At 41.0% G+C, this 25,197-nt stretch overlaps 1 protein-coding gene across 4 annotated transcripts in view; it reads right to left on the bottom strand.

The window, feature by feature from the left end:
• CDK14 (cyclin dependent kinase 14) overlaps positions 1-25,197 on the bottom strand; it is a 228,510-nt gene that overhangs the window by 29,264 nt on the left and 174,049 nt on the right. For all 4 annotated transcript variants that reach the window (XM_077936922.1, XM_028750584.2, XM_028750587.2 and 1 more), the window contains one exon: positions 24,733-24,879. In XM_077936922.1, the coding sequence (XP_077793048.1) occupies positions 24,764-24,879 (116 nt within the window). In that variant the 3' untranslated portion in view covers positions 24,733-24,763. The remainder of the gene's footprint in view (positions 1-24,732; positions 24,880-25,197) is intronic.

Raw genomic sequence — 25,197 nt, 5'->3', positions numbered from 1 at the left:
AAATCTGAAATTAGTTTGAAATTATATGAGTTCAGGCAAGGCCATTTCAAACACTTGTGTTTGAACAGATCAACATACCCACAGAGTGCAGGGGTGTTTATTTATTTTTCTTTTATTGTGGAGATACAAAAAAAACCCTCAGATTTATTTATTTTTAATCCTCACAAACATATAATTAAAGATTGGTTCTAAAGAGGGAATAAAATCTTCAGTGATGTTGCGAGTGGAGTATAAATTGGAGAATGTTAGAAGCATTTTCTCTGAAAAATAAAATTCAATTCTTGGATGTCTAGGATGCCAAAAAAAGGGAACTCCCTCTCTACCTATTCTGCTACTACATTTTCATTTCCTCCCAAATGCACTAGGCATATTCAGTGTAATAGTAAATGGCATACCACAGAATTAGAAGCTCACCATCTAGATTCCATTAAGAAGAAAAATACATGGTAAAAGAGTGTAGCATTTGTAACAGTCAAAGCTGAATGAAATAGCATCAGAAGAAACACTCATTCATATGACAGCTTTGTGTGCTGTTGACTGACGCCTTTAAGCACGTGTATATTTCCCTAAGTCTAAGGGTTGGGAAACTGTTCTGGCCTGATGGCAACGTTTTGTCTTTGTCAACCTTCCAGGCACCACATGCCAGTGATGGGTGTGGCCAAGGCAAAAGTGGGCATGGTCACCCCATACAGATACAGAGACAAATACCTTCCCACAGCATTTAGGCTTGAAAAAATGCATTTTAGATTTTTTTCAAGCACTGCTTCAGTGGTTCTGCTCCTATACTTTCCAGGGCCACTTCCATAAAGTAGTCATGAGGGGTTTCTGTTTCAGTTCAACACCATGGAAATTATCTTGTGGTATCCCCACAGGGTACCATCTTGTCACTCATGCTATTTAACATTCATATGAAGTCTCTGGAAGCTGTCACCAGGAGATCTGGAGTCAAATGTCATCAATATGCAGATGACATCCACCTCTATCATTCTGTTCCATCTGACTCTGGAGAGACAGTTGAGGTGTGAGATCAGTGCTTGGAGGCAGTGATGGGATGGATATGGGCCAATAAACTGAAGATGAATCCTTAAAAGACAGAGGTGTTACGTGTCTCAGGTTCTCATGTTGGGAGGTGGGCAAGAGCCTTCCCTGAATGAAGTTGTACTTTCCTGACAGGAGCAGCTTTGCTGTTTGGGAGTGCTCCCAGATTCAACACTGTTACTGGAGGCTCATCAGTTGACCGGTGACTAGGAATGCTTTCCTTCAGCTCCAGCTGGTTTGCTACCTATGACCCCTTTTTACTCCATGCTCTAGTAACTTTCAGACCGCAATAATTCAATGTGCTATATGGAGGGCTCTCATTGAAGATGACCCAGAAACTTCAGTTGGTCCTGAATGCAGCAGCTAGATTACTGGCTGAGGTTCCAGCTTAGATCTCACATAACCCATGTTTCAAAACAGCTGCACTGGTTGCCAGTTCATTTCTGGGCCCAATTCAAGTTGCTTATGTTAGTGTTTAAAGCCCTAAATGACTCAGGTCCAAAATATCTGAAAGACCGCCTCCTTCTCTACAGACCCTACTGAGTGCTGAAATCGGCAGAGGGACCCTCTTGGCAATTCCTCTGCCCTCAGAGGCTCAGGGGGTGGAGGCCTGGGAGACGTTGAAGGGCAGGAAACAAACAAATAATAAAACTACTAGTGCACAACTAATTATTTATAGTTGTTTTTATTTATAGGACTGCAGCCAAAGGTCTAGTGTGCAAACTGTTAAGCTGACTATATACCAAGTAGCCCTATAAACAGTTTCGGTGCTAAATATAGTATTTTTTAAGGCATACATATTTTCATATTTTTCTGGATTTCTGTCGCACACACAGCCTCTAGTTGAAATTCAGAATATTCTGGCTTGTTTAAAATCTATAAATTATAACTAAAACTTCACATCTACAATGGTACTTCAGTTTACAAACTTAATCCGTTCTGGAAGTCTGTTCTTAAACTGAAACCATCCTTAAACCGAGGCGCACTTTCCCTAATGAGGCCTCCCGCCGCCAGTGCCCTTCTACCATTTGGATTCTGTTCTTAGACCAGGGCACTACTTTCGGTTTTGTGGAGTTCGTAAACCAAATTGTTCATAAACAGGGCAGTTCTTAAACCGAGGTACCACTGTATTTTTGTTCCATTATCACAGGGATGAATAACCTGCAGCTTTCAGGTGTTGTTGGACTACAACTCCTATCACTCCTGGACATTGATCATACAGGCTGGGGCTGATGGGAGTTGGAATCCAATAACATCTGGAGGGCTGCAAGTTCCACACAGCTACCCTATGAAATCTAGTTGTCATATCAAAATTGGAGAATGGCACTGCTTATTCCTGCAGCAAACTTTACTTAGCCCTCTCCTGTGCACCTTGTTTCTGCAATCTAGTAGAACGATTTTATTTCCTTGGTAGACAGAATGATATTGTAGCCCTGAAAATGTCTCCTGATTCCAAACAGCAACCCATCACCAATGGTACTTTTTCCAAAGTGTCTTCAGCAGTGAGTTGCTGTTTGTTCCTCCCTATGAGTTTTTGGATTACCACTTGCTGCCCTCACCCCATGAGTCTTCAGGGTGAGCCTCTTTCCTTCTCCTGATGCAGACCAGTAAACTGCAGAAACAAACTGCAACGGAGTGGTTGAATGCAAATTGGCTTAGAAATAATTAAAGCCATTTCCCAGCACAATCAAGGTTGCTTATTATTAACAGTAAGTATCAGCACTGTTTAGATTTCCTCCCCGCCTTCCCTTTCTTAAAGGTCAGAAGGATGAATCACAGATTCTATACTGAAGTAAAAAAGGGGGGAACGACCCTAAAAATGATAAAATTGAAGATGTCAAGGTAAGCACTTTTGGTGGGGCTAGACCGTTTTAATAAAATAAAGTAATTACTTCCTACACTGCCACCTTGGCACCTTGGGTTGCACTAGTCTCTACCTGCCTTGTAAGCTTTTGAAGAAGATTGATGGTTCGCTAAACACTATATCCACTCACTTAAGCCTTGGTATTTCTAACTAGCTAGAATGTTTTGCTTTGATATATTCTAATTGTACAATTTAATTTTCAACCATCATTAAATATATTCATAGGCTAAACACTCACAGTTCTAATTTACATCCTGGAACAAAACCCATGTCTAAAAAAAAAGGTAAAGGTACCCCTGCCCATACGGGCCAGTCTTGACAGACTCTAGGGTTGTGCGCCCATCTCACTCTATAGGCCGGGGGCCAGCGCTGTCCGCAGACACTTCCGGGTCACGTGGCCAGCGTGACAAGCTGCATCTGGCGAGCCAGCGCAGCACACGGAAACGCCGTTTACCTTCCCGCTGGTAAGCGGTCCCTATTTATCTACTTGCACTTAGGGGTGCTTTCGAACTGCTAGGTTGGCAGGCGCTGGGACCGAACGACGGGAGCGCACCCCGCCACGGGGATTCGAACCGCCGACCATGCGATCAGCAAGTCCTAGGCGCTGAGGTTTTACCCACAGCGCCACCCATGTCTACTCACAATGAAATTTTATATATAGTGTATATGCTATTTAGGAGGGTACAGGATCCCATAAGAAAGCTCAACAAGATGCTGGACAAAGGCCTGGAACAAAAAATAGAAACATTATGCCCAAATCCAATATAGCAAACCAATCTATTTCTAAACTGAGGAAGAATAAAAGTACAGCTTTCACAAAGGAAGGTGTGGCCACCAAGCTTTGAGGAATCAAGCCTGAGGGCAGTGATTGTACAGAGAAAAGTGCATCAGTCACCAAGTCCTAAAGAAGTATCAGTTTGAAAGTTACTGCCAAGGTTGGCAGAGGTTGCCTGTGGGGTCTTGCCCAAATCCTACACAGAAGGAACACAATGTGTCCCTCACCAGAGATAGTTCCCCTCCCCTAACACGTCTCAACGCCTTCCACGTGTGCTGTGTCATGAAGATTTTGGGTATCACATGGGAGGACAGAGTCTCAAACAAAGACACGCCCACATTCCCAGCATGTTTGCACTCCTGTCTCAGCAACATCTACGCTGGCTTGGTCATGTCCACAGATTGGAAGATGGCAGGATCCCTAAGAATGTGGGGAGCACCAGGCTCATTGCCAGACCGATGCTGCATTACAAAGGTGTCTGCAAAGGTGACATGAAGGTTGGCAAAATCAACTCTGCCATGTGGGAACACTTTGCAGACGACTGCAGTACCTGGAGACACAGTCAGGTCATGCATCCGTAGCAGTGACCAGCTGATGAATGACCAGTGGGAGAAATGCAGAGAGAAGAAACACCAAGGTGCATTGGCAGCAGCACAACTGGATGCCTTCATCTGCCCCAGCTGCAACAAAGCACGTCTCTCCCATATTGGTCTCTACAGCCACAGCAGGTGCTACAACCTTCTGACAGTTTAACTTCACCCCCAAAGGTGCACTCCTGCATTGTTTCCCGAGGCAGACGGATGTCAGCAACATATTATATCTACACCATGTCATCTTTACTTGCAGCTACATGCTGACTATAGCAGCGTGGCACCATAAGGGAAATATGTCTGTAGAAATCAAATTACCTTAAGAGGTAAAATGAACTCTGCTGTTCTCTGTAGTGTGTGGTGTCATTTTCTTTTGCATCTTCCTACATTTGGCATCACTTATTGTCAAACACCACAGTATGACTTCCGGAGGCGGCGCGAAACCGTGATGGCGGACCTCTTCGAGCTCTGAAGAGGGGCACCGCAGAAAAGGGTTGTTTCGCTACGGCGCAGCGGCAACCCATCAAGATAAACCACGGACAGAGTGAGTTCGTGGCCGTGGGACTCGGCGGGCACCTGGAGCGACCCCAAATTCGCAGAAGGGACCCCGTAAGGGGCTCCGGAGTGAAGGAGGGGGAGCGGTGCTGTGAGTTCATCGCTCTTTCTGCGGAGGCGAAGCCGCGCGGCTGTCACGGATGAGCGCTGACCTTTCTTCCAAAAATACCAGCCTGAAACTGCAAACCCGTGAGTAAGGATTTAAGATTTGTTAAAATAATTTGAAGAAATTCGGCTGAAACCGGGAGACGAGAAAGAGGAAGTCCGTCTTCCGGCACTGCTTTCAAGATCAAAGCAGACTGTTCAAAGAGCGGAAAGCGCTGCGAACAGGGAAGCCTTAAGGCTTTAAAGTGGGACTTTCGTGCACATTTGAACTCTATCTTTAAAGGAAAAATACAGCTAAAGATACAGTCGAAAATATCGCTTAAAAACTGACTTGGAGCGGTCTCCCAAGGGGTGAGGGAAGACTCTAACCCCAAATCTTTGGGTGGCCGGGTGAAGTTGCTTAACTGCGGAACTGTAACAAACTTCCAGATACTTTTGTAACTGAAGTGCAACTTTTGAGCTTACTTAGTTTGAATGGATACAATTGCAGGCACCTTGCTGGAACTTTGTTAAGTGTTTTAAAGTGCTCTGCAGGACTCTCTTCTTAGTGTTTTGGAACTAACTTGTTTTTAAAACTGTCTTCAAAAATGGAACAAAAGGGACTTTAATGGCGGAAAAGTTACCTTCTTCTTACTAAATTTTGGTGGCACTCCCCCTAGAGGATATTGGGATAACAAAGGCCTGGGAAAAGTTTTTTCTGTTTACCTTCTCTCTCCAGATTGTTTTTAAATTTGGGCTTGTCTTTCCCATGGGACTACAACATTTGACCTTGAACATTGACTGATGAGTGGCACAGGAAAGACAAGAGCAGCCAAAGCTAAGGAAGCTAAGGAAAAAGAAAAAGCGAAAAAGCAGGCACAGCTTTTGCAAACAACTTTAACTCAGGGACGCAGACTATCAGTTCCAGCTGTGCTTGCAATACAAAAAGTAGAAAGTGAAAAGCCTGAAAAATCTGAGGAGGAAGATATGGCATCAGGAGGATCAGAGGCAGTACTGAAACAAGTTTTGGAACAATTATCAGCATTAAACCAAAAAATTGATAATCAATCAATAAAAATTGACCAAGCTACATCCTCGATCCAAAAACTGACAGATCAGGTTTCCCAACATACCCAAGCAATTGAAAAATTGCAAGGAGCAACAGAAGAGAATCGTAAATTGGCAGGGGAAGCCGTTCAAATTGCAACAGCAGCTAAAAAAGAGGTTGAGGAAGTTAAAGCAGAAGTCAAGCCTCTGCACAAACAGGTAGGGGACCAACAAACCTACCTTTCCTTGGTGGAATTGAAAAATCGCCAGACCAACCTCAGGCTGAGGGCGGTGCCAGAAATCGAACAAGGAGATTTGATTGGATTTTTGACAACAGAGTTTTCAAAGTTTTGGGGCCTAAAAGAAGATAGTGACTTTAAAATAGTATCGGCTTTTCGATTGGGAAGATTGGTAAGAAAAGATAGATCAAGAGACTGCTTAATAGCTTTGAGATCAAGAGAAGAGAGAGATAAAATATTAGGCCTACATTTTAATAACTCAATTGAGATACAAGAGAAAAGGGTGGAAATTTACCGAGACATCCCTAAACAGTTACTGGATTTGAGAACCACCTATTCAGAATTGGCCAAGTTGTTGAGACTCAACACAATTCCTTATAGGTGGGAATTTCCACAAGGACTATCATTTACTTACAAACAGAAGAAGGTTAAAATAAGAACGCCAGAGGACCTACAAAAGTTCCAGCACGACCACGGAGAAGATCTCCAAAAAGAAGCAGCAGCCCATTGGCCTCTACCTAAACCAGGACCCATTCTGCCAGCAGGCGGAGGGACGCCTATACCCTCGGAACCAGAGGAAAAAGAAGACACACCGCTCTAGGTGTAACAGAATAGTTCAGGATGTCTCTGCAGCTACTAAGTTGGAATATAAATGGCGGAAATTCCCCGGAGAAAAGAAGGAGGCTATTTCATATATTGAAGAAAGAGCAATTGGACATTATTTGTTTACAAGAAACCCATGTAACCAGGCTCCACAGGAAAGTTTTGGTTAACAAAAGACTAGGCCAAGAGTTTATCTCTTCAGATAAGGTGAAGAAAAGAGGAGTGGTGATCTACGCTAAGGAGAGCCTGTCACCTAAATTTCTATTTAAAGATGAACATGGAAGAATTTTGGCAATTGAAATTCAGACTCAAGGAGAAAAAATATTGTTATTAGGAATTTATGCTCCAAATGACGGGAAATCGGAATTTTTCAAGAAGCTGCATGAGACTTTGTTGGACTATCTGGACTATGCTAACATCATAATGATGGGAGACATGAATGGAGTGGTGTCTACACATATGGATAAGTCTTACAACCAAAATTTAACATCAGACGGCAGACTGCCTAAAACTTTTTTTGAAATGACTGACAATCTGGATTTGATTGATATTTGGAGGACAAAGAACCCCCTAGGTAAAGAAGGCACTTTCTTCTCTGAGGCCCACCTGTCCTGGTCAAGGATCGACCAAATTTGGACCTCCAGGGGGCTGGCACCCAAGACCAAAAAGGTGGAAATCTGCCCAAAAACATGCTCCGACCACAACGCTCTGAAAATAGAACTCAGACTAACTCAACCCGGTTCCTTCAGATGGAGAATGAATGACACACTACTAAGAGATCAAGAGATTGTGAAGAAGGCCCAAAAAACATTAAAGGATTACTTTGAGATAAATCTGAACACTACAGTAGAAAAAAGAACAATCTGGGACGCAAGCAAAGCTGTTATGAGAGGGTTTCTGATACAACAGAATACAATTAAGAAGAAGCTCTGGAATGGAAAGAAAGATAAAATATTGGAGAAAATACGCCAGGGAGAGGAAAAATTGAGAACTAAACCAAAGTCAAAGGAACTGCTGAGAGAAATTAAATTCCATCAAGCAGAATATTCAAAATTGACTAACCAGGAGATTGAATGGAAAATAAAACAGATGAAGCAAAGATCTTTTGAATCAGCAAACAAATTAATTCAAAATCCTTTATTAGGCATATCGCATCTCTCATTAACAAACAAACATCATATACAGACTGTATAAAATACGGGCTCAGTGAACACAATTTAACCCAGTCCTATTCTTAACTCCAAGAAATAAATCGATGTACATACATAATAAAATACAACACAGCAACATCACCTACCATTAAAAACCACTAAATCTCTTTACCATGGCCCACTCTTATCAGCAAACAAATGCGGAAAGCTGCTAGCCTGGCAGCTGAAAAAAAGACAAAAGCTAAATACGATAACAAATCTAGAGATTGAAGGAAGGATGGTACAGAAACCAGAAGAAATTAGGAAGTGCTTCCACAGATATTTCAAAGAACTCTATACACAGGGGCCTCAGAAAGAATCTGAGATAGATCAATTTTTAAAGATAAATGGACTATCAAGAATAACTCAAGATAAAAGATCAATCTTGAACTCTATAATAACTACTCAGGAAATTGAAGGTGCCATTCAGAACATGCAACTAGGCAAATCTCCAGGCCCGGACGGGCTTACCTCCAAATACTACAAGACTTTGAAGGATTATTTGATACAACCTTTGTTGGAGGTATGCAACCAGATTTTGGATGGGAAGAGGGCACCAGAAACGTGGAAAGAAGCCTTCATCACATTGATACCTAAGACAGAATCTGAAAAGACTCAGCTCAAGAACTATCGCCCCATCTCACTCCTGAATGTGGATTACAAAATATTTGCAGACATTTTGGCAAGCAGACTTAAAAAAGTCTTAAATGAAGTAATTCACAAAGACCAAGCAGGCTTTCTCCCTGGTAGACATTTATATGAGAATACCAGAAACATCATTGATATTTTGGAACTTTTACAAACCAACATGAACACAAGGGCGGTGTTAATTTTTATTGATGCGGAGAAAGCATTTGACAATATATCTTGGAGGTTCATGAAGAAAAACTTGGAAGGGATGGGAGTGGGGCGGGGGTTTGAAAATGGGTTACGAGCAATTTATTCAGAGCAAAAGGCTAAATTAATAGTGAACAATGTGGTGACGGAGGAGTTTAAAATTGAAAAAGGGACACGACAAGGGTGCCCTCTATCCCCTCTTTTATTCATTTCAGTCCTGGAGGTGCTATTGAATATGATAAGGAAGGACCGGTTGGTACAAGGGATAGAGGTCGGAGTGAAACAATACAAATTGAAAGCCTTTGCAGATGATCTAGTTTTGACATTGCAGGAGCCAGAATCCAGTACAAAAAGAGCTCTTGAACTTATATCTGAGTTTGGTCGGGTGGCGGGATTTAAGTTGAACAAGCAAAAAACCAAGGTTTTGACCAAGAATTTGACACTTACAGAAACAGAGGGGTTTCAGAGAGAAACAGAACTGAATGTGGTAAAAAAAGTGAAATACCTAGGGATCTATTTGTCTTCCAAAAATTTGAATTTATTTAAGGACAACTATGAAAAATGTTGGTCGGAAGTTAAAAAGGATTTAGAAATTTGGTCAAGATTGAAACTTTCCTTGTTGGGAAGGATTGCAGCAATAAAAATGAATGTGTTGCCGAAAATGTTATTTTTGTTTCAAACCCTACAGATCGTGGACAGAGTGGAATGTTTTGGAAAATGGCAGAAGGATATATCTAGGTTTGTCTGGCAGGGCAAAAAGCCCCGAATAAAGTATAAAATATTAACAGACTCAAAAGAAAGAGGGGGGTTTGCCCTGCCGGACATGAGATTGTATTATGAAGCTGCAGCCTTCTGCTGGCTGAAAGATTGGTTTTTGCTAGAAAACACTGATGTCCTAGATCTGGAAGGTTTTGATAATGCTTTTGGTTGGCACGCATACCTATGGTATGACAAGGTTAAAGTTCACAAATTGTTTAAAAGCCATATTGTCAGAAAAGCAATTTTTGCAGTCTGGACGAAATACAAAGACTTATTAGAGAGTAAAACACCGAGGTGGTTGTCACCGGTGGAGGCCAAGGCTGGAAAAAGACCCAATATGGAGGCCTACTGGCCGAAATATTGGGAATTAATTGAAAAAATTGGAGACAGTTGGAAGTTGCAGAGCCAGGATAAACTAAAAAACAAGGTGCGAGATTGGTTACATTATGCTCAAATGCAAGAGGTTTTTAAAATGGATAAAAAAGTTGGTTTCCAGGAGGAGAAATCGAAACTAGAGACAGAATTGTTAGAACCAAAGACCAAGATTTTATCTAGAATGTATAACTTGCTGCTTATGTGGAACACACAGGACGAGTTGGTTAAATCTGCTATGATAAAATGGGCACAGGATGTTGGACATAATATTATGTTTGAAGACTGGGAGAGGTTATGGAACACCGGAATGAAATTCACGGCATGCAGTGCCTTGAAGGAAAACATTATGAAAATGATATACCGGTGGTACATGACCCCAGTCAAGTTAGCTAAGATACATCACCTGTCTGACAATAAATGTTGGAAGTGTAAGGAAACAGAGGGGACTTTCTTCCATCTCTGGTGGACCTGCCCAAAAGTGAAGACCTTCTGGGAAATGATTTATAATGAATTGAAAAAGATATTTAGGTATACCTTTCCCAAGAAACCAGAGGCCTTCCTGCTGGGCATGGTGGACCAGAAATTGCCAAAGAAAGACAGAACCTTGTTTATGTACGCTAGCACAGCAGCAAGAATACTCATTGCTAAGAGCTGGAAGACACAAGATTTGCCCACGCTGGAGGAATGGCAGAAGCAGTTGATGGACTACATGGAGATAGCTGAACTGACCGGCAGAATCCGAGATTTGGATAAAGAAACAATTGAGGAGGACTGGAAAAAATTTAAAGACTATTTGCAAAAATACTACAAGCTGTATGAATCTTAAGATAGTGCATGATTAGGAAAAGTTATGCTTCTGCAATTATGATTAAGTAAATTGTAAAATAAGTGATAAAAGAGAAAAGGAGACAATTTGAATCGAACATGTTATGTTTATTTTAAAGGCATTGAATCTGAGATACAATATATCGAATTTGGGTACATAACATTGGAAAGCTACAATAAGGCATGAAATAAGGTAACAAAATGCTGACATTGTTAATTTAAATAACGCAGAATCGGAAGGGGTGGGGAAGTCCAAGTTGTTTTTGTTTGTTTTTGTTGTTAAAAAAAGGGAAAATTTGTTTCTTGCAATTATGTTATTTGTTTGTAACCTATAAAATTATGGAAAGAAACGCAATAAAAAATTTATAAAAAAAAAAAAAAACAAACACCACAGTATGCTCAAGAGAAAGCTGTGTCTATTGATCAGTGTCTCCAAACACTAATGAAGTCCTGAACCATCATAAATTAATTTGCTGCCAAGTTCTCACTCACAGTTGTTAATGCCCTATGAAGCAGTCTTGTAAATAAGTCCACATAAGTTAATAGCCTGCAATTTTTTTGCTAGTCTGCTGGGACTGCCACTTGTTCTCTATGCTGGCTACTGAGTAGACATGGAATATTCTCATCCTCCTCTGCAATTCAGCTCACCAAATGAAACTACTTGTCTGTGTTCAATTTGTTTCTACCTATGGCATCCAGGACTGCACTTAATATGTACAAGGTTGCTATTAAGAAAGTCCTAGATCAGAAATTCTGCAAGGTGATACAGCTCACTGGTACAGCACATGCTTTCATGCAGGAAGTCCCAGGTCCAATTCAACCTCCAGTTAAAAGCAATTCGGACAGCAAGCCTGAGAAAGACTTTCCTCTCCCTCAGACTCCAGAAAGCTGCTGCCAGTCTGAGTAGAAATACTGGACTAAGTACTGATCTAAGTCGTATAAACTTAATAAAATGGAGGTAGTACTCATCTCTCACAGACCATCTGTTTTGTTAGAATTGAGGGGGTAGACTACATGAATTAGTCTCCACTCCAATCTTTCACTGTGCTGGGGGAGGAACAGAGTGCAGGAAAGGGTGACCAGGGATGGAGGCCAAACCATGACTCCTTCTCTGTGGCAGTATCATCACAATACTTCACTTTTAGTCAGCTCAAGTGATAAGCCAACTTGCAAGTTTGCTTGTCTCCTATGTTGTATATAAACTTTAGTTATAGTTTATAAAATTCACCCAATCCTAATCCTATTTTAGTCAGTGACAATACTGTGTTGTCTGGAATAAGAGGGCCTGAAACCTACATTGCATGTACTATATATTATCTTCCTGCTATTCAATATTAAGCACAAATATTTTTCCCCCACACCAATTATCTTATGTACCTATTAGGGAATAAGTAGAATTTATTTTAGAGTTCAACTAAAGTAGGCTTAACTCAATAGGGAACCTGAGGTCTAGTCCAAGTGCTCTCTCTTTGGCCCCAGGGACACACCTGAGGCCACACCACCTCCTCCCCAGATCTGCTCCATCCCCTCCTCGAGTGTTTTGCCTGACTAGAATGTGTCCTTGAAGTGTGATGTCATCTTTTGCTTGCCTGAATGGAGAGATGTGTCCGTATAAACCTAGAATTTTGCATGGTTGAATGGTGTTTACTGTACAATGGTAAGAATCACATCTATTGGTCTGCCTATGGCCATGTTCAACATTGCTATGTGGCCCCCAGAAGGTTCTTTGCAAGATAAAATATTATCAGAAAATCTTAGAGACCACTGTGCTTGTGTATGAGTAGGAATAACTTATGAGCTGCTTGTATTACAAGATGGGGGGGGGGGGGGAGGTTAAATTGAATTGTCTGTTCCAAACCCTAAATTTGGGGGGGGGGGGGAATGGTAGTTTGAAGTCATTCAAATAACATTGCATTGCAAACTAGGAATGGTGTTCTGATCTCATGCAGTCTGCCTACCCACTGAAAATAAACATGAGCTGCTTTATAATTCAGTCTGTGTTGGAGACGGGGTTTTTTCGCCTTCCAGCAGAAGCTAAATGGGGTGTGTGTGGAGAGAAAATCACATCCAGAAATCCCGCCCCGCTTTATAATGAATGCAACTCATATATACAAGCTTCTGCTGAATTGCTACAATTGCAGAGATAAACCATTTGAGAGTATGTCAGGTTTAATTAATACAACATGACCTGATCATTTGCACAGTTAGGAAGAAAGAAGTTTGCATTCTTTAAATCCAGAGCTCAACCTAGAGATTATGCTAAGTTGCTTCATTCACAGTCCACACTCCTCCGCACATGTCAGATGGGCAGCATTTGTCCCCTCTAGTGATAAACAAATTATACATGAAATCAATTCCACTTCACAATAATTCTCCCTATTGGGCATTATCTTTCCTCCTCTGCTCCCTCCAGTTAAGCGTGCATCCTGTAACTTGCTAATGAGCTGGGGGCTCTCTGTTCCAGGTGGCACCCCCTGCCTCGAAGTCATGACATTTCCCATTTCGAATGCTGCTGGCATTTTTCAGCAGCTCCTGCTAACTAGCCTTTTTGACCTGCGCTAAGAGGAACTCATCTCATTGAATCCTCTAACCTGCCAATCATTCCAGCAAATGATCTTCACAGTCACTCCCAAGGCAGGAGGAAAAAAAAAGAAAGAAACAGAAAGAAAGGAAAAGCCAGCGAGAGAATGAGGGAGTAGGCAAGCAAGCTGCCTCTGCAGCTAGCTAATGAGAATATTTTAAGTCTCAGAGGCAGCAGAAACACTGAAAAACTGGTGGGAAAATTAGGATAGAACTGAATGCCTGGCCCTGTAATTACTGATTTCTCTCCATCTTGAGATCATGTCAAGAGCAGCACCTCTGAGCTTTGTTTTTTAAAACCTAGACAAGTAAATTTCACCATATAGCTATGAAAATAATTTCTTTCCTCTGCCACCATCAATATGTAATTCTCACAAGGCTACTTTATCAAATAGAATTCTTTCAAAATTAATTAAGAGCTGTAAGCTTGTTAAAATGAATGTTTGCAGCTAAAATTGATTATGTGGATTTGGTGGCAGTAGGGCTGTAAGTATATCCTAAGAACATCATTTTTACCCTGTAACACTGTATTCAACCAGAAATATGTTTTTGCACAGAATTTGTGCATTATTTGTATGTTATGTATTTTTGGTTTAGAAAGCTTTAATATAGGCAAAACTGTTTTTTTAACAACAATGGTTATCCAGTGATATGCCTATGTTTATTTAAAAGCTCTGTACATATCTCAAATTCTGTTCAAACTTTGCAAATGCCTGCTTCAGGATCACAAGATACTGAAGATGAAGAATGCATAAACACATTTTGTTGCAAATATGTTTTAATTAATGATTCTGAATTTCAAATCTCTCCCTCTCTACTACCCTTCATTAGACCATTAACACTATTCTATTTCTATATGAAGATAGAAGAAGCCTATTATAGACTGGTACAACAAAGTCATACAATTTGATCAAAATCATGCTTAAAAATCTCTGCACTAATAGGCAGGATTCCCTCTGAAACTAGGAATGTTTAATTCCCCATTAACCTCAGTGGGTGTATTGGACAGCTGAACTGAGTCAGTCTTTAGGGTATTTAGCTTTCTTTGTTTCTTGGACTGCTTCAGTCTCTTTACACTCAGTATCAATATTTTAGCTGTAATTCTTTTAGAAGCTCTTGTTCATAGAAACAATCCCTGCATATAGTTTTAGAGGACTTATAATTAACAATGTATTTTATTTCAGAATTCCACAAAAAGTAAAAACGATTTCTGAATTTTCAAATGCTGTAGATTATGCCTTCGAGACAATGCCTTTCGTTGGTTTTCTGTCTCTGTAGGTTACAGGCCATGTGTCACAACTAAAGCTTTGTCTGGAAACCTCAGTTTCTCCCCTTCAGTGGTCCCACCTCTTCCCCCTGCCCTAGACAAAGCCTAGCCAATGGGTCACGTGACACAATAATCCTAAAAAAGAGGTAACGGTCTATGGGATAAACGGGATGGTTTAGAATTTCTTTTGCTTCTCCTTTTAGTCATTGTCATTAAGACATTGTCCTCCATGTATTCAAATGTCATTCCAAACCATCAGCCCACTTCAACTCAAACAGCCTTTTATGTCCAGGCAGACCACTGGCAGACCAAAAAGATTGTTCAGTGGAAATCTGCTGCTTATCCTAATCATACAGTGAGCACAGAGCAAGGAAAGTTCTATCTTTTGCAACACAAATTCAGGAGCATACATGAAACAAAAAAACTCCACAAATTGTGCCTGATAAGAATCTTAATACTATCAGAATCTAGTAGCCTGTATTAAGATATATATTTAAATCAAAGTATTATTCATTAAAACAATCATCCACAAAATTGAGGATATTTTGCTTTTAGTCAGCTCCACATGGTTAGATTAGCAAACCTTAACTGCACATTTCATAAAGCAAACATAAGGAAAATCTCATTTGAATTCCTGTCACCAAAAGTCCTCCCCATCTATTGTCAGTGACCCCTCACCACCTGTTGCCTGGAGCAGTAGGGTGTGTCATTTTAGGGGGTGAAACTTAATGTTTGCAAATTTCTTCAATGAGGGGTCTTGTGATTGGACAACATTTAGTTTCGTAAATCAACATTTGATTAAAAAGCACATAAACTGCTCTCCGATTTTTATTTCACCTTCTGAAAATGTCAGGTAATGCTATAAAAATCTTAGTTTGTCACAACATTACCTTGTAATCATAAAACAACATCAGAAAGTAATGACATCAGCTAATAATAAATTTAAACAAGTTTCATCAAATCTTGCTTTGATTCATTCTCAGACATCAGCCACCTACTTGCTTCTTGGCCTCTGATGTAGCCCTCACATTTTTTGTGTGTATGCACTGCTTGCTGCCTTTGTGACTTGTTTCACATTTCCTCTATAGAATGAGAATAACAGGGCCACTGTGGAACTTGCATGAGCTCATCAATGAACTTCTTTACTTCTGCTGTAGTAAGTTTACATGTCAAAGGAGGTTCATATACTCCATCAGACCAGACTATCAGCTCCAACAGGGACAAAGCACTGAGGTTGATGGAAGGTGTCTTCCTTGGATGTACAGAAAGATCTCCCAGTGTGTCATCATCTCTGCTCTTCAAGTCAACAATCTTTTGGAACCAGCTTTCCTCTCCTCACTGTCATCTGAGCACACGAGGGTCTGGATTATCATTTTGCTAAATGCATACCATGGTGAGTGCTGGGTGGCAAAACAGCATCCCATACAGCCTTCTTTTGCAGCTGAAAAGTTCTATTGGCCTTTCACCCCCAAGTGCTTTACTCTGATGTTGAACAAGCAGAGATAGTACACACAAATGATGTATTCCACTATTGTTCTTAAGTTGTTGAGGGTTTTGCCTTTAACATCATGTCTTGAAACCCATCTGTGACAAACAGTTGCTACACACCTTGAATGGCTCACCGGACCAATTTCAAGACAGGCCCGATCCATGAAAAATTTTCTTGTCCTTATGGCCTGTGTGACTTGATACCTGTATGCCTGATCAGCAGGCAAATCCTTTATGACACTGTCACTCAGTGGAGTAAGAGGTTCTCCAATTGAGTGTTTGGTGAATGAAGGATCAATGTCAAGTTCTGTAGCAGTGTCTAGAATCTTGTCAATGTTACCTGTCCAGTTGCTGTCCACTCCTACTGAGTACTGTGATCAAGTGTTACAGGGGTAACTCATTGGTGTGGAGGGCACAACTAACAAGATCAGCTTATAATGAAGCTTGACCTCTACCCAATACATGGTATTATCCTCCCAGCCAGTGTTAACATTTGTAGAATCACCTCTAATGGCCTGCAGCCTCTTATGAATGCCCTTCTTCTTTATGGAATCTACAAGATTATTAGCAGTAACTTCAGCTAGTTTTTCTCTCTTTGAGCCTCTCCAGATGGAAGTGGTAGAGATTTATTCTACCTGGCTCACTGCACACAAAATGCTGTTCTGTGATGATGCTGGGGATCTACTGATCTGAATCGTCTGCTTTCAGCATAACTTTAGTTATATCTTCGTAACTGCAAAAGAAGATGCAGTCAATTTCACTCTTCTGACAAAGATAATCAAATACCCAATCCAGGGATTTCATAACTTTTTCTTGAGCCCTCTTGACTTTCTTTCTTTCTTTCTTTCTTTCTTTCTTTCTTTCTTTCTTTCTTTCTTTCTTTCTTTCCCGCCCATCTGGCTGAGTTTCCCCAGCCACTCTGGGCGGCTCCCAATCAAGTGTTAAAAACAGTATAGCATTAAATATTAAAAACTTCCCTGTACAGAGCTGCCTTCAGAGCATTGTGATCAACTACAAGTCTCTTCTTCAGTGATCAAGCCAGCACACAGGCCAACACCACATCTGATGCTCGGCATAGCAACATTATGTATTTCTAATGTGTTGTATTCTGTCTTTTCATTAGAAGTGGAATGCATACTTGGTTTTCCTAATGTAAATTCATCATTTCCATCAAGGCCATTAGCTATTTGTTCTTCATTTTCATCAGCAGTGAAAACAATTTCATTTGATGGTATTGAAGCCTCCTGCTTACTTCTCTGCTTATATTCCGCAAGCCTTCTTTAGTCTTTTTGCCGCTTCCACTTTTTGACTTGTCTGTTATGCACTGGCAGATTGAGCAAGCCAATCTGATGTGGTCCAACAGAACCAGTCTTCTCTCCTCTGTCTTTTAATAAAAGCAAGTTGCTTCATAGGGATCTTCATCTCCTTAGGGCATGTACAGTTAACGTGAACTTCCTTTCTGCAACCAGCATCTGCCGGACAGCCAAATTCAGGGCAGAGGAAAAAAATATACACTTGCAATTGAGGATGTCAAAAAGCTTGTCAAGTTTTGAAGGGAAAGCCTCTTTGACATCTAGCTTTTCTCTACCAAGAGACATGTTTTTGGCCTGCTCCCAGCTCTCTTGGATCTTCTTTAAGATTGTGACTCATGAATTTACAATAGGAGTGACAAAAGAACTGTTTACTTGTTCCTACTTTTCAAGCACTTGGAGTAAAGGCCCTTGCAAGACAGGCTGCTGCGTAATTTCTGACATAAATAAATTCTAATGATGGTGATGATGATGATGATGATGAAGTCCCCAGTGTTGGGAACAGGGGTGCTTTAACACTTTGCCCCCTACTGCGTTCCTGACTTGGATCAGAGGGCCCATACTTGCAAGTTGCTTTGGAAAAAATGTTTCCACAGAAATGAATGTGACCTCTTATTTTGCAATGCAAATTGCAGGAGCTGGGAGATGCATCTGGATCAGAACCACAATGGAGGGCAAAGAGATAAAGCCCCTTAACCCCCATGCTAGAGTTCTGATCTGGATTTGTATGTCTGTGCTGGCAATCGGTGGAAAAGAATCCTCCCACTTAAGGGCAATAGTACAGTTAAGGTCATATGCAGTTTGGACCAGAGAGTGACTTGCCCAAGCCACCCACTAACCTTCATGGAAGTGGGTGGCACTGTGGTCTAAAACCACTGAGCCTCTTGGGGCTTGCCAATCAGGTTGGCAGTATGAATGCCTGCAAAAGGGTGAACTCCCATTGCTCTGTCCCTGCTTCTGCCAACCTAGCTGTTTGAAAGCATACCAGCACAAGTAGATAAACTGGTACCGCCGAGGAGGGAAGGTAAAACAGCGTTTCTGCGCACTCTAGCACTCGTCATGGTGTCCTGTTGTGTCAGAAGCAGTTTAGTTATGCTGGCCACATGACCTAGAAAGCTGTCTGCGGACAAATGCCTGCTCCCTCAGCCTGAAGCGAGAAGAGCGACACAACCTCATAGTCGCCTTTGACTGGACTTAACCATCCAGGGGTCCTTTTACTAACCTTCATAGCATAGAGGCTTGAGAATGAATTTCTCATGTGCAAACATATGCATTCCGTATTTCAACAGTACTATTTTCTCTGACAGTAATTCTCTAAGGTATCAGGCTGAAGTCTTTGCTAACTTCAGTACCAGAACAATTCTATAACTGATGATACTAGAGGTTGAACCTGGGGCTATGCTTGAACATTGAACTATATGTAATAGTCAGTTGGGACTAAAATACCATGTGGGTAAGGGCTATGGGAGTGAAGGTGTTAAAAAAGCACTCCCCAATCAATTGCACCAATTTATTCCAAGGCATAGGATTATGCCAGCAGAAACCCTTGCAATGGTCTGCAAACTGTGCGTAAATTTCATGTGACATAAGGATATTGGTCCCAATAATGGTATCACATCTGTGTGGGTTGACACAAAGTGAAATTTCACCTCTTGCTTCCATTACATTTAACCACAGCAACTAATATAAATCTTGCAATTCAAGATGAGGGTATTGCTGTATTTGATATGCATAGTAATTAGGATATTTTCTACCAATTTAATGCCTTTGATGCTAACAAAAAAGACAGTAGTAAAACATCCCTGAAAGCATTATGTTACTGACAGTTTGAAATTAGGGCTCTAAAAATGCTAATAGCAGCCAAAATAATCTAGGATCTCACAGTCCGCTTTATGTCCGCCTCCCTAATTTAACATTTTACAAAATGAATGCAACAATTTCAGCTACATTTAACATTGCTGTCATTGGATTCTAAGACTCAGATTGCTTTCAGCTGCCCACCACAACTATATCACATAAGCCTTTTCACTAGCTCCAATTAATGCAGATGCAGTATTAGTGAAATAATTAAACATTCATGAGTAGACATTATTTGGAAAGAAGATGCATGAGAAATTAGGAATGGTACAGTACATGTTCAATACTAAGACACCCCATCTTCTTTATTACATTGTGTGTACGCACACACATACAGTGGTGTTTGCCTCACTCTAATTTACACACACACACACACACACACACACACACACACCATTTTGCAGTATATAATTGCTATTTCCCCCTATGTCTAAATGCTTACTTTTACACTAACCTTGGGAACCTGAAGAAGAGAAAATGCTATAGCCTGACTACAATGTTTAATTATATTAAAAATACAGTACAGAAGTGCAGGTCACTGGTACCAAGGGTCAGTCTAATAAAACGTGTTCATGCAGGCTGACTTCACTATAATGATTGAAGTGCTATGACCCAGTGTTGGTCAAATTGGGAACAAATTACACAATGTTTAAGCTGTTCCTGGCGATTCAGCAGTGATGAGGCACAGAGGTTAGAAAGAAACAAGGAGGTGAGGAATTAGAATGACTTCTCAATACTCTCTGACACAGACACTGCTGGACTATGGCACCCCCACAGCTTGACTAAAGGAAATCCTGCAAAAATAATGTAGCTACACAAGACTGCTGGGAAGAGTGCCTTACACAGTTTGCAAAAGCCAGAGGTGAACAGGCATGCTAGTAAATGCTACTGAGGGAATGGGGGCCGGGGAGGGGGGAATTCAGCTTATGAATTCAGCTTGTGAAAACACATCTAATCACATATGCAAAGTGGTCAGTTAAGAAAATTCTTTTAACAGGACATCCCCAGTGTTTGGATATCACCATGCTACTTCTTTAGTGCTTTTGCTGTCATAGTGATAATCATAAAAAAAGGTAAAAGGTAAAGGTACCCCTTTAAAGGTACCCCTGCCCATACGGGCCAGTCTTGACAGACTCTGGGGTTGTGCGCCCATCTCACTTAAGAGGCCGGGGGCCAGCGCTGTCCGGAGACACTTTCCGGGTCACGTGGCCAGCGTGACAAAGCTGCATCTGGCGAGCCAGCGCAGCACACGGAAACGCCGTTTACCTTCCCGCCAGTAAGTGGTCCCTATTTATCTACTTGCACCCGGGGGTGCTTTCGAACTGCTAGGTTGGCAGGCGCTGGGACCGAACAACGGGAGCGCACCCCGCCGCGGGGATTTGAACCACCGACCTTTCGATCGGCAAGCCCTAGGCGCTGAGGCTTTTACCCACAGCGCCACCCGCGTCCCCAGTGATAATCATACTGCTCACTAAATGTAAGCAATAATAGAAAACTGAGCTTATTTGCAGAACCACAAAATCTCTCTGCCCACACTTATGCCACTTTGTGAGGAAGAATGGCAGAATTCTGAAAGTAAATTTCTAGATTGCTTGAATGCAATCTAAAAATTGCATTCAAAATTGCATTGAGTGCCTGTGGGAGAAGTAAAAGACACAACTCCACAGTGAAGCTGAAAGACACAGCTTTGCTCAGAAATGCAGTTTCTATAATGAGATCATAATAAGGCTATACTATATAAAAATAATTATTCATAAAGTAATAATAGAAACCCTGGAATCTGTGACTTAATAATTAGTGGGTTGGATCCAGAGTCAGACTTTTGATTCAGTGGAGGGTTCCCACTGTTGGGTGAGGTGACTTTGTTGACTTTGTACAACCTCCACCAACCCTCTGGAACAGTGTGGGAAATGGCACTAGGGGTTGCAGGGGAAAGAGTGTGGAGTGGCAAATATATGCCTGCAACAGTACATCACTTGAGTGGAATTCTGCTAGGAGAAAGCTCCAGCTCTTGGGTTGAACAGAGTCCCTCTGAACATGTTTCAAAGAGTGACTTTTTCTCACATCTGAGTAATTGCTGCCTGCCTATATACATCCAGGATTTCAAGTTCAGGAGTCTAGCTTTCCAATGGGCTTAAGCCCCCTCACCCCCCTCTCTATTTGCAAATTAAACACTACTTTATATAGGGTCTTCATATAAAGTGTGCTGTACAATCTTTGGCTTGTATCTGACAGTTTTAACCTAGGTTTCTAACATACCTATGGAAGCTAGGAGATCAAAGATTGCAGGATTATCTTTTAGTCCCACTCTTTATTTTATTTTATTTTATTTGCTTGCTTTTCTGTTAGTCCTACTCTTTATTATTATTTTCTCTATGTCTATGGATATATATTTATCTGCCAACTAAAAATAAACTTTCATGCTTTTGGCTCTAATCCCTAAAAGCTTACATCACAATAAATCAATTAGTCTACAAAGTGACAAGATTCCCTTTGTGTTTACTTTATCCATTGTTTTTAAGATGCATGCAGTTGCTCCTTTCAATAGTTACTAACCTGTCCTTTATTAGGTATACTCATTGAGGATGTCATTTTAATGACCCAGAAAGTAGAGTAAAGGTTATTTAGGGATTCATGCTGCTGCTACGAGGAGATAATCTTGTCATCTGTAGAAATTAGGGGTGCTTCCTGTTCAAACACAACACTACCCCGCTGTGGGATGTAGGAAAAACAGGTACAAAACATGCATGCTGTCATATGTGAAAAATCACATAGACAACAGTTTTCCTTTGTTCCTAAGATCAAATTCCCTCCACCTCAAATTAGGCAACTTTTAAAAAACCATGACTTGATGTTTGGAAATCTGTTGGGTTTCATACTCAAGTGTGGAGCTCCATCAACAGCAGTTTATTCCATCTGGGTGCAGTAGTTGCTGTATGGATTTTTTATTTTGAAAATATAAGCAATTTAGTGACACCAGGTTCCAGAAAAATAGGTGTTTTGGTCATCAAAACCCTATATACATTCTGACCATTTTGTGTTGTATTTGCAAACCTTTCAAACATCCACATTTAAAATGTACTTGCAAGGGTTGATCTTTCATATTAAAACAGGTAAAGTTGAAGAAATGCCTATAGGGATGCCACTTGGAGGAAAAGTAAAAATTAACTAGGCAACAAACTTGTAAACACGCCAGGCAGCCTGATTTCTGATACTGTAGAATCTTAAACCTTTTGCTGTAGAGAAACATGTGACATAATTGGGGCAGTTTACACTAGCTGATATTCTTCCAGAAAGCGATTGTCATTATTTTGTAGACTGCTTTTACATCACCACCACTTTGAAAACAACCCAGTGCTAGTATCAGTTTCGGATACAGTTCATGGAGCTGCAACTAGCTGGCAAGATTTATTTATACTTTCATAAATAAGTCTATCCAATAGAAACTGTTGCAATTATGATGCAATTAATTGTTTCTTTTTAACTGAGTATAGCAGAATTAAGTACTCTTTCAATTAGATGTACTTAACTAGGTTATTCTATGCTATCAGTATGAAACAGTTTACAAAAGTCTCTTTTTTTGTACGCAAAGATACGATAGCAGGAATGTTTGTTCCAAAATGTTGAGATGGTATTATTATTATTTATTATTATTATTATTATTATTATTATTATTATTATTACTACTACTACTAAGTAAAGGTAAAGGTACCCCTGCCCGTACGGGCCAGTCTTGACAGACTCTGGGGTTGTGCGCCCATCTCACTCAAGAGGCTGGGGGCCAGCGCTGTCTGGAGACACTTCCGGGTCACATGGCCAGCGTGACAAAGCTGCATCTGGCAAGCCAGCGCAGCACACGGAAACGCCGTTTACCTTCCTGCCAGTAAGCGGTCCCTATTTATCTACTTGCACCCGGGGGTGCTTTCGAACTGCTAGGTTGGCAGGCGCTGGGACCGAGCAGCGGGAGCGCACCCCGCCACGGGGATTCGAACCACCGACCTTTCGATCGGCAAGCCCTAGGCACTGAGGCTTTTACCCACAGCGCCACCCGCGTCCCTTTACTATTACTACTACATTATTATTAAATTTGTATATCACCCTTCATCCTATGATCACAGGGGTGATCTACAGGGGTGTGGCTTACAACACAGTAATACAAAATGAAAACCCAAATGCACAACAAGAACAAACCAACAACCCGTTCCCCTTATGAAAAATGACAATTGCCATAAGGAAGTGGCAACATGACAACTTTGGGGACCTTTGAGAAGGAATACCAACAGAACTCATCTAACAACAACCAAAAAAAGGATTGAATTCACATAACACAAGAAGTTTAAAGAGCTGTTAGATACACTGGGTTAGAGAAACATGGGTACATTTTAGGGCATCCTTAATTCTTCAACAACTGAAGATGGAAAATGAGTATCTGAGAACTGAGTACCCCAAATCCTTATTCCAGGCATCTTATTGCAATAATTGACATTCAGGCACATTCCACATAGCACTTTGAAACTGCAATGGATCAGCTGGCTGGAGAATACATACTCTGGGCTTTTTTGTGCTGGATGCAATATCCCTGAAATTGAAGTGTATCCTGACAGCAGATGTTTAGATTCTATGTAATGAGGAACAACTACCTTTGATAGAATGCAATAGCACCAAAACAAGCTGGTGTCCCAACATCAACTTCTTTTGTCAAGGTGAAAGATTGCAATGTTCAGCCTCCACAATTGCAAGCAATTATCCCAACACTTCTCACTCAAGTCTTGCCAAGCAAACCCACGTGCTATCTCTCGTATTTTAACTCATAACAAGCAAAGATTTCTGTATTTAATGATCATATTTTCATAAAGCCTCTAGACAGTTTCCTGTTTGCAAGTTTTCTTATGGGCCTACTTTAGGACCCCTCAAACTAATTTTTATTGGAGACCTAGCCCATTCAGTTGCACCAAGTCCTTAACCAACCTTAGCATTTCATACTACGTCCTCTGCTCCTATAAACCTCACTTTGCCTTTATATCCTTTCCCCACACAACATTATATCTCATTATGCTATCAGCAGCCTACCATCATAAGAACCTATGGGTGCTGCCTCTCCTGCTACCGCTGTTTTACTATGTAAAAACACTGCGCAATTGCTGTTGATCTATTTTGTCATAAGGATCACTGTAACGGGAAAGCATGGAACTTTCTTTTCCCATGTGTGAGGTGCACTGACATGGATGGGGAGGGAGGATAAATCTAATCATGCTTAGAGCTAGCTGTGGGACCTCAAAATGCCACAGGGTGTTGTATCCTATTTTTTCCACGAAACAGATCTGCCATACAAAATCCACAGTTAGATGAATAAATTATTCCATTTAAAAAGGGGGTTTCATACTGTACAAGGTGGAGGGGGGGGAGAGAAAACTTTACTTAAAAACAACCACCACTTTTTGACTCTTACCTGAATTATTTGTGGGAAATCAACATGTTCCTCAGTGCTTCATGTTTGATAGACCTTTGCCATAAATATTGTTTTTTCCAAAGACTTTCATGCTTTCTCCTCCCTCTGCTTGTAATCTTACATTAGGTACGGAAAAAATAGAAGACACTGCAGGGAAAAGATCAAATTCAGGCATTTAACTTTTAAAGTTTTTAAAGTTCCAAGGCACTAAAATATTCACTCCCCCCACAAACTTAAAAGCAAGCAAGAAAAAGCCAGCAACTTATTTTTAAATGGAAAATTGTGATCCAACATTCTTATGAAATCAAGACAAGTTCCCATGCTATTCTTTCATCCCAGGCCAGGGAGTTCTTGCAATCAGCCCCTAAAGACACTTACTAATGGCTTGAAAGAACTGTTGGGACAGCCCCTCCCCCTGCTTTTCAGGAGTTACTTAAAGACCTGTGTGGCATAAGGAAAAGGCAG

Source organism: Podarcis muralis, chromosome 12 (assembly GCF_964188315.1).
Source record: "Podarcis muralis chromosome 12, rPodMur119.hap1.1, whole genome shotgun sequence".
Lineage (NCBI taxonomy): Eukaryota > Metazoa > Chordata > Lepidosauria > Squamata > Lacertidae > Podarcis > Podarcis muralis.
This window is presented reverse-complemented; position numbering and strand designations above follow the sequence as displayed.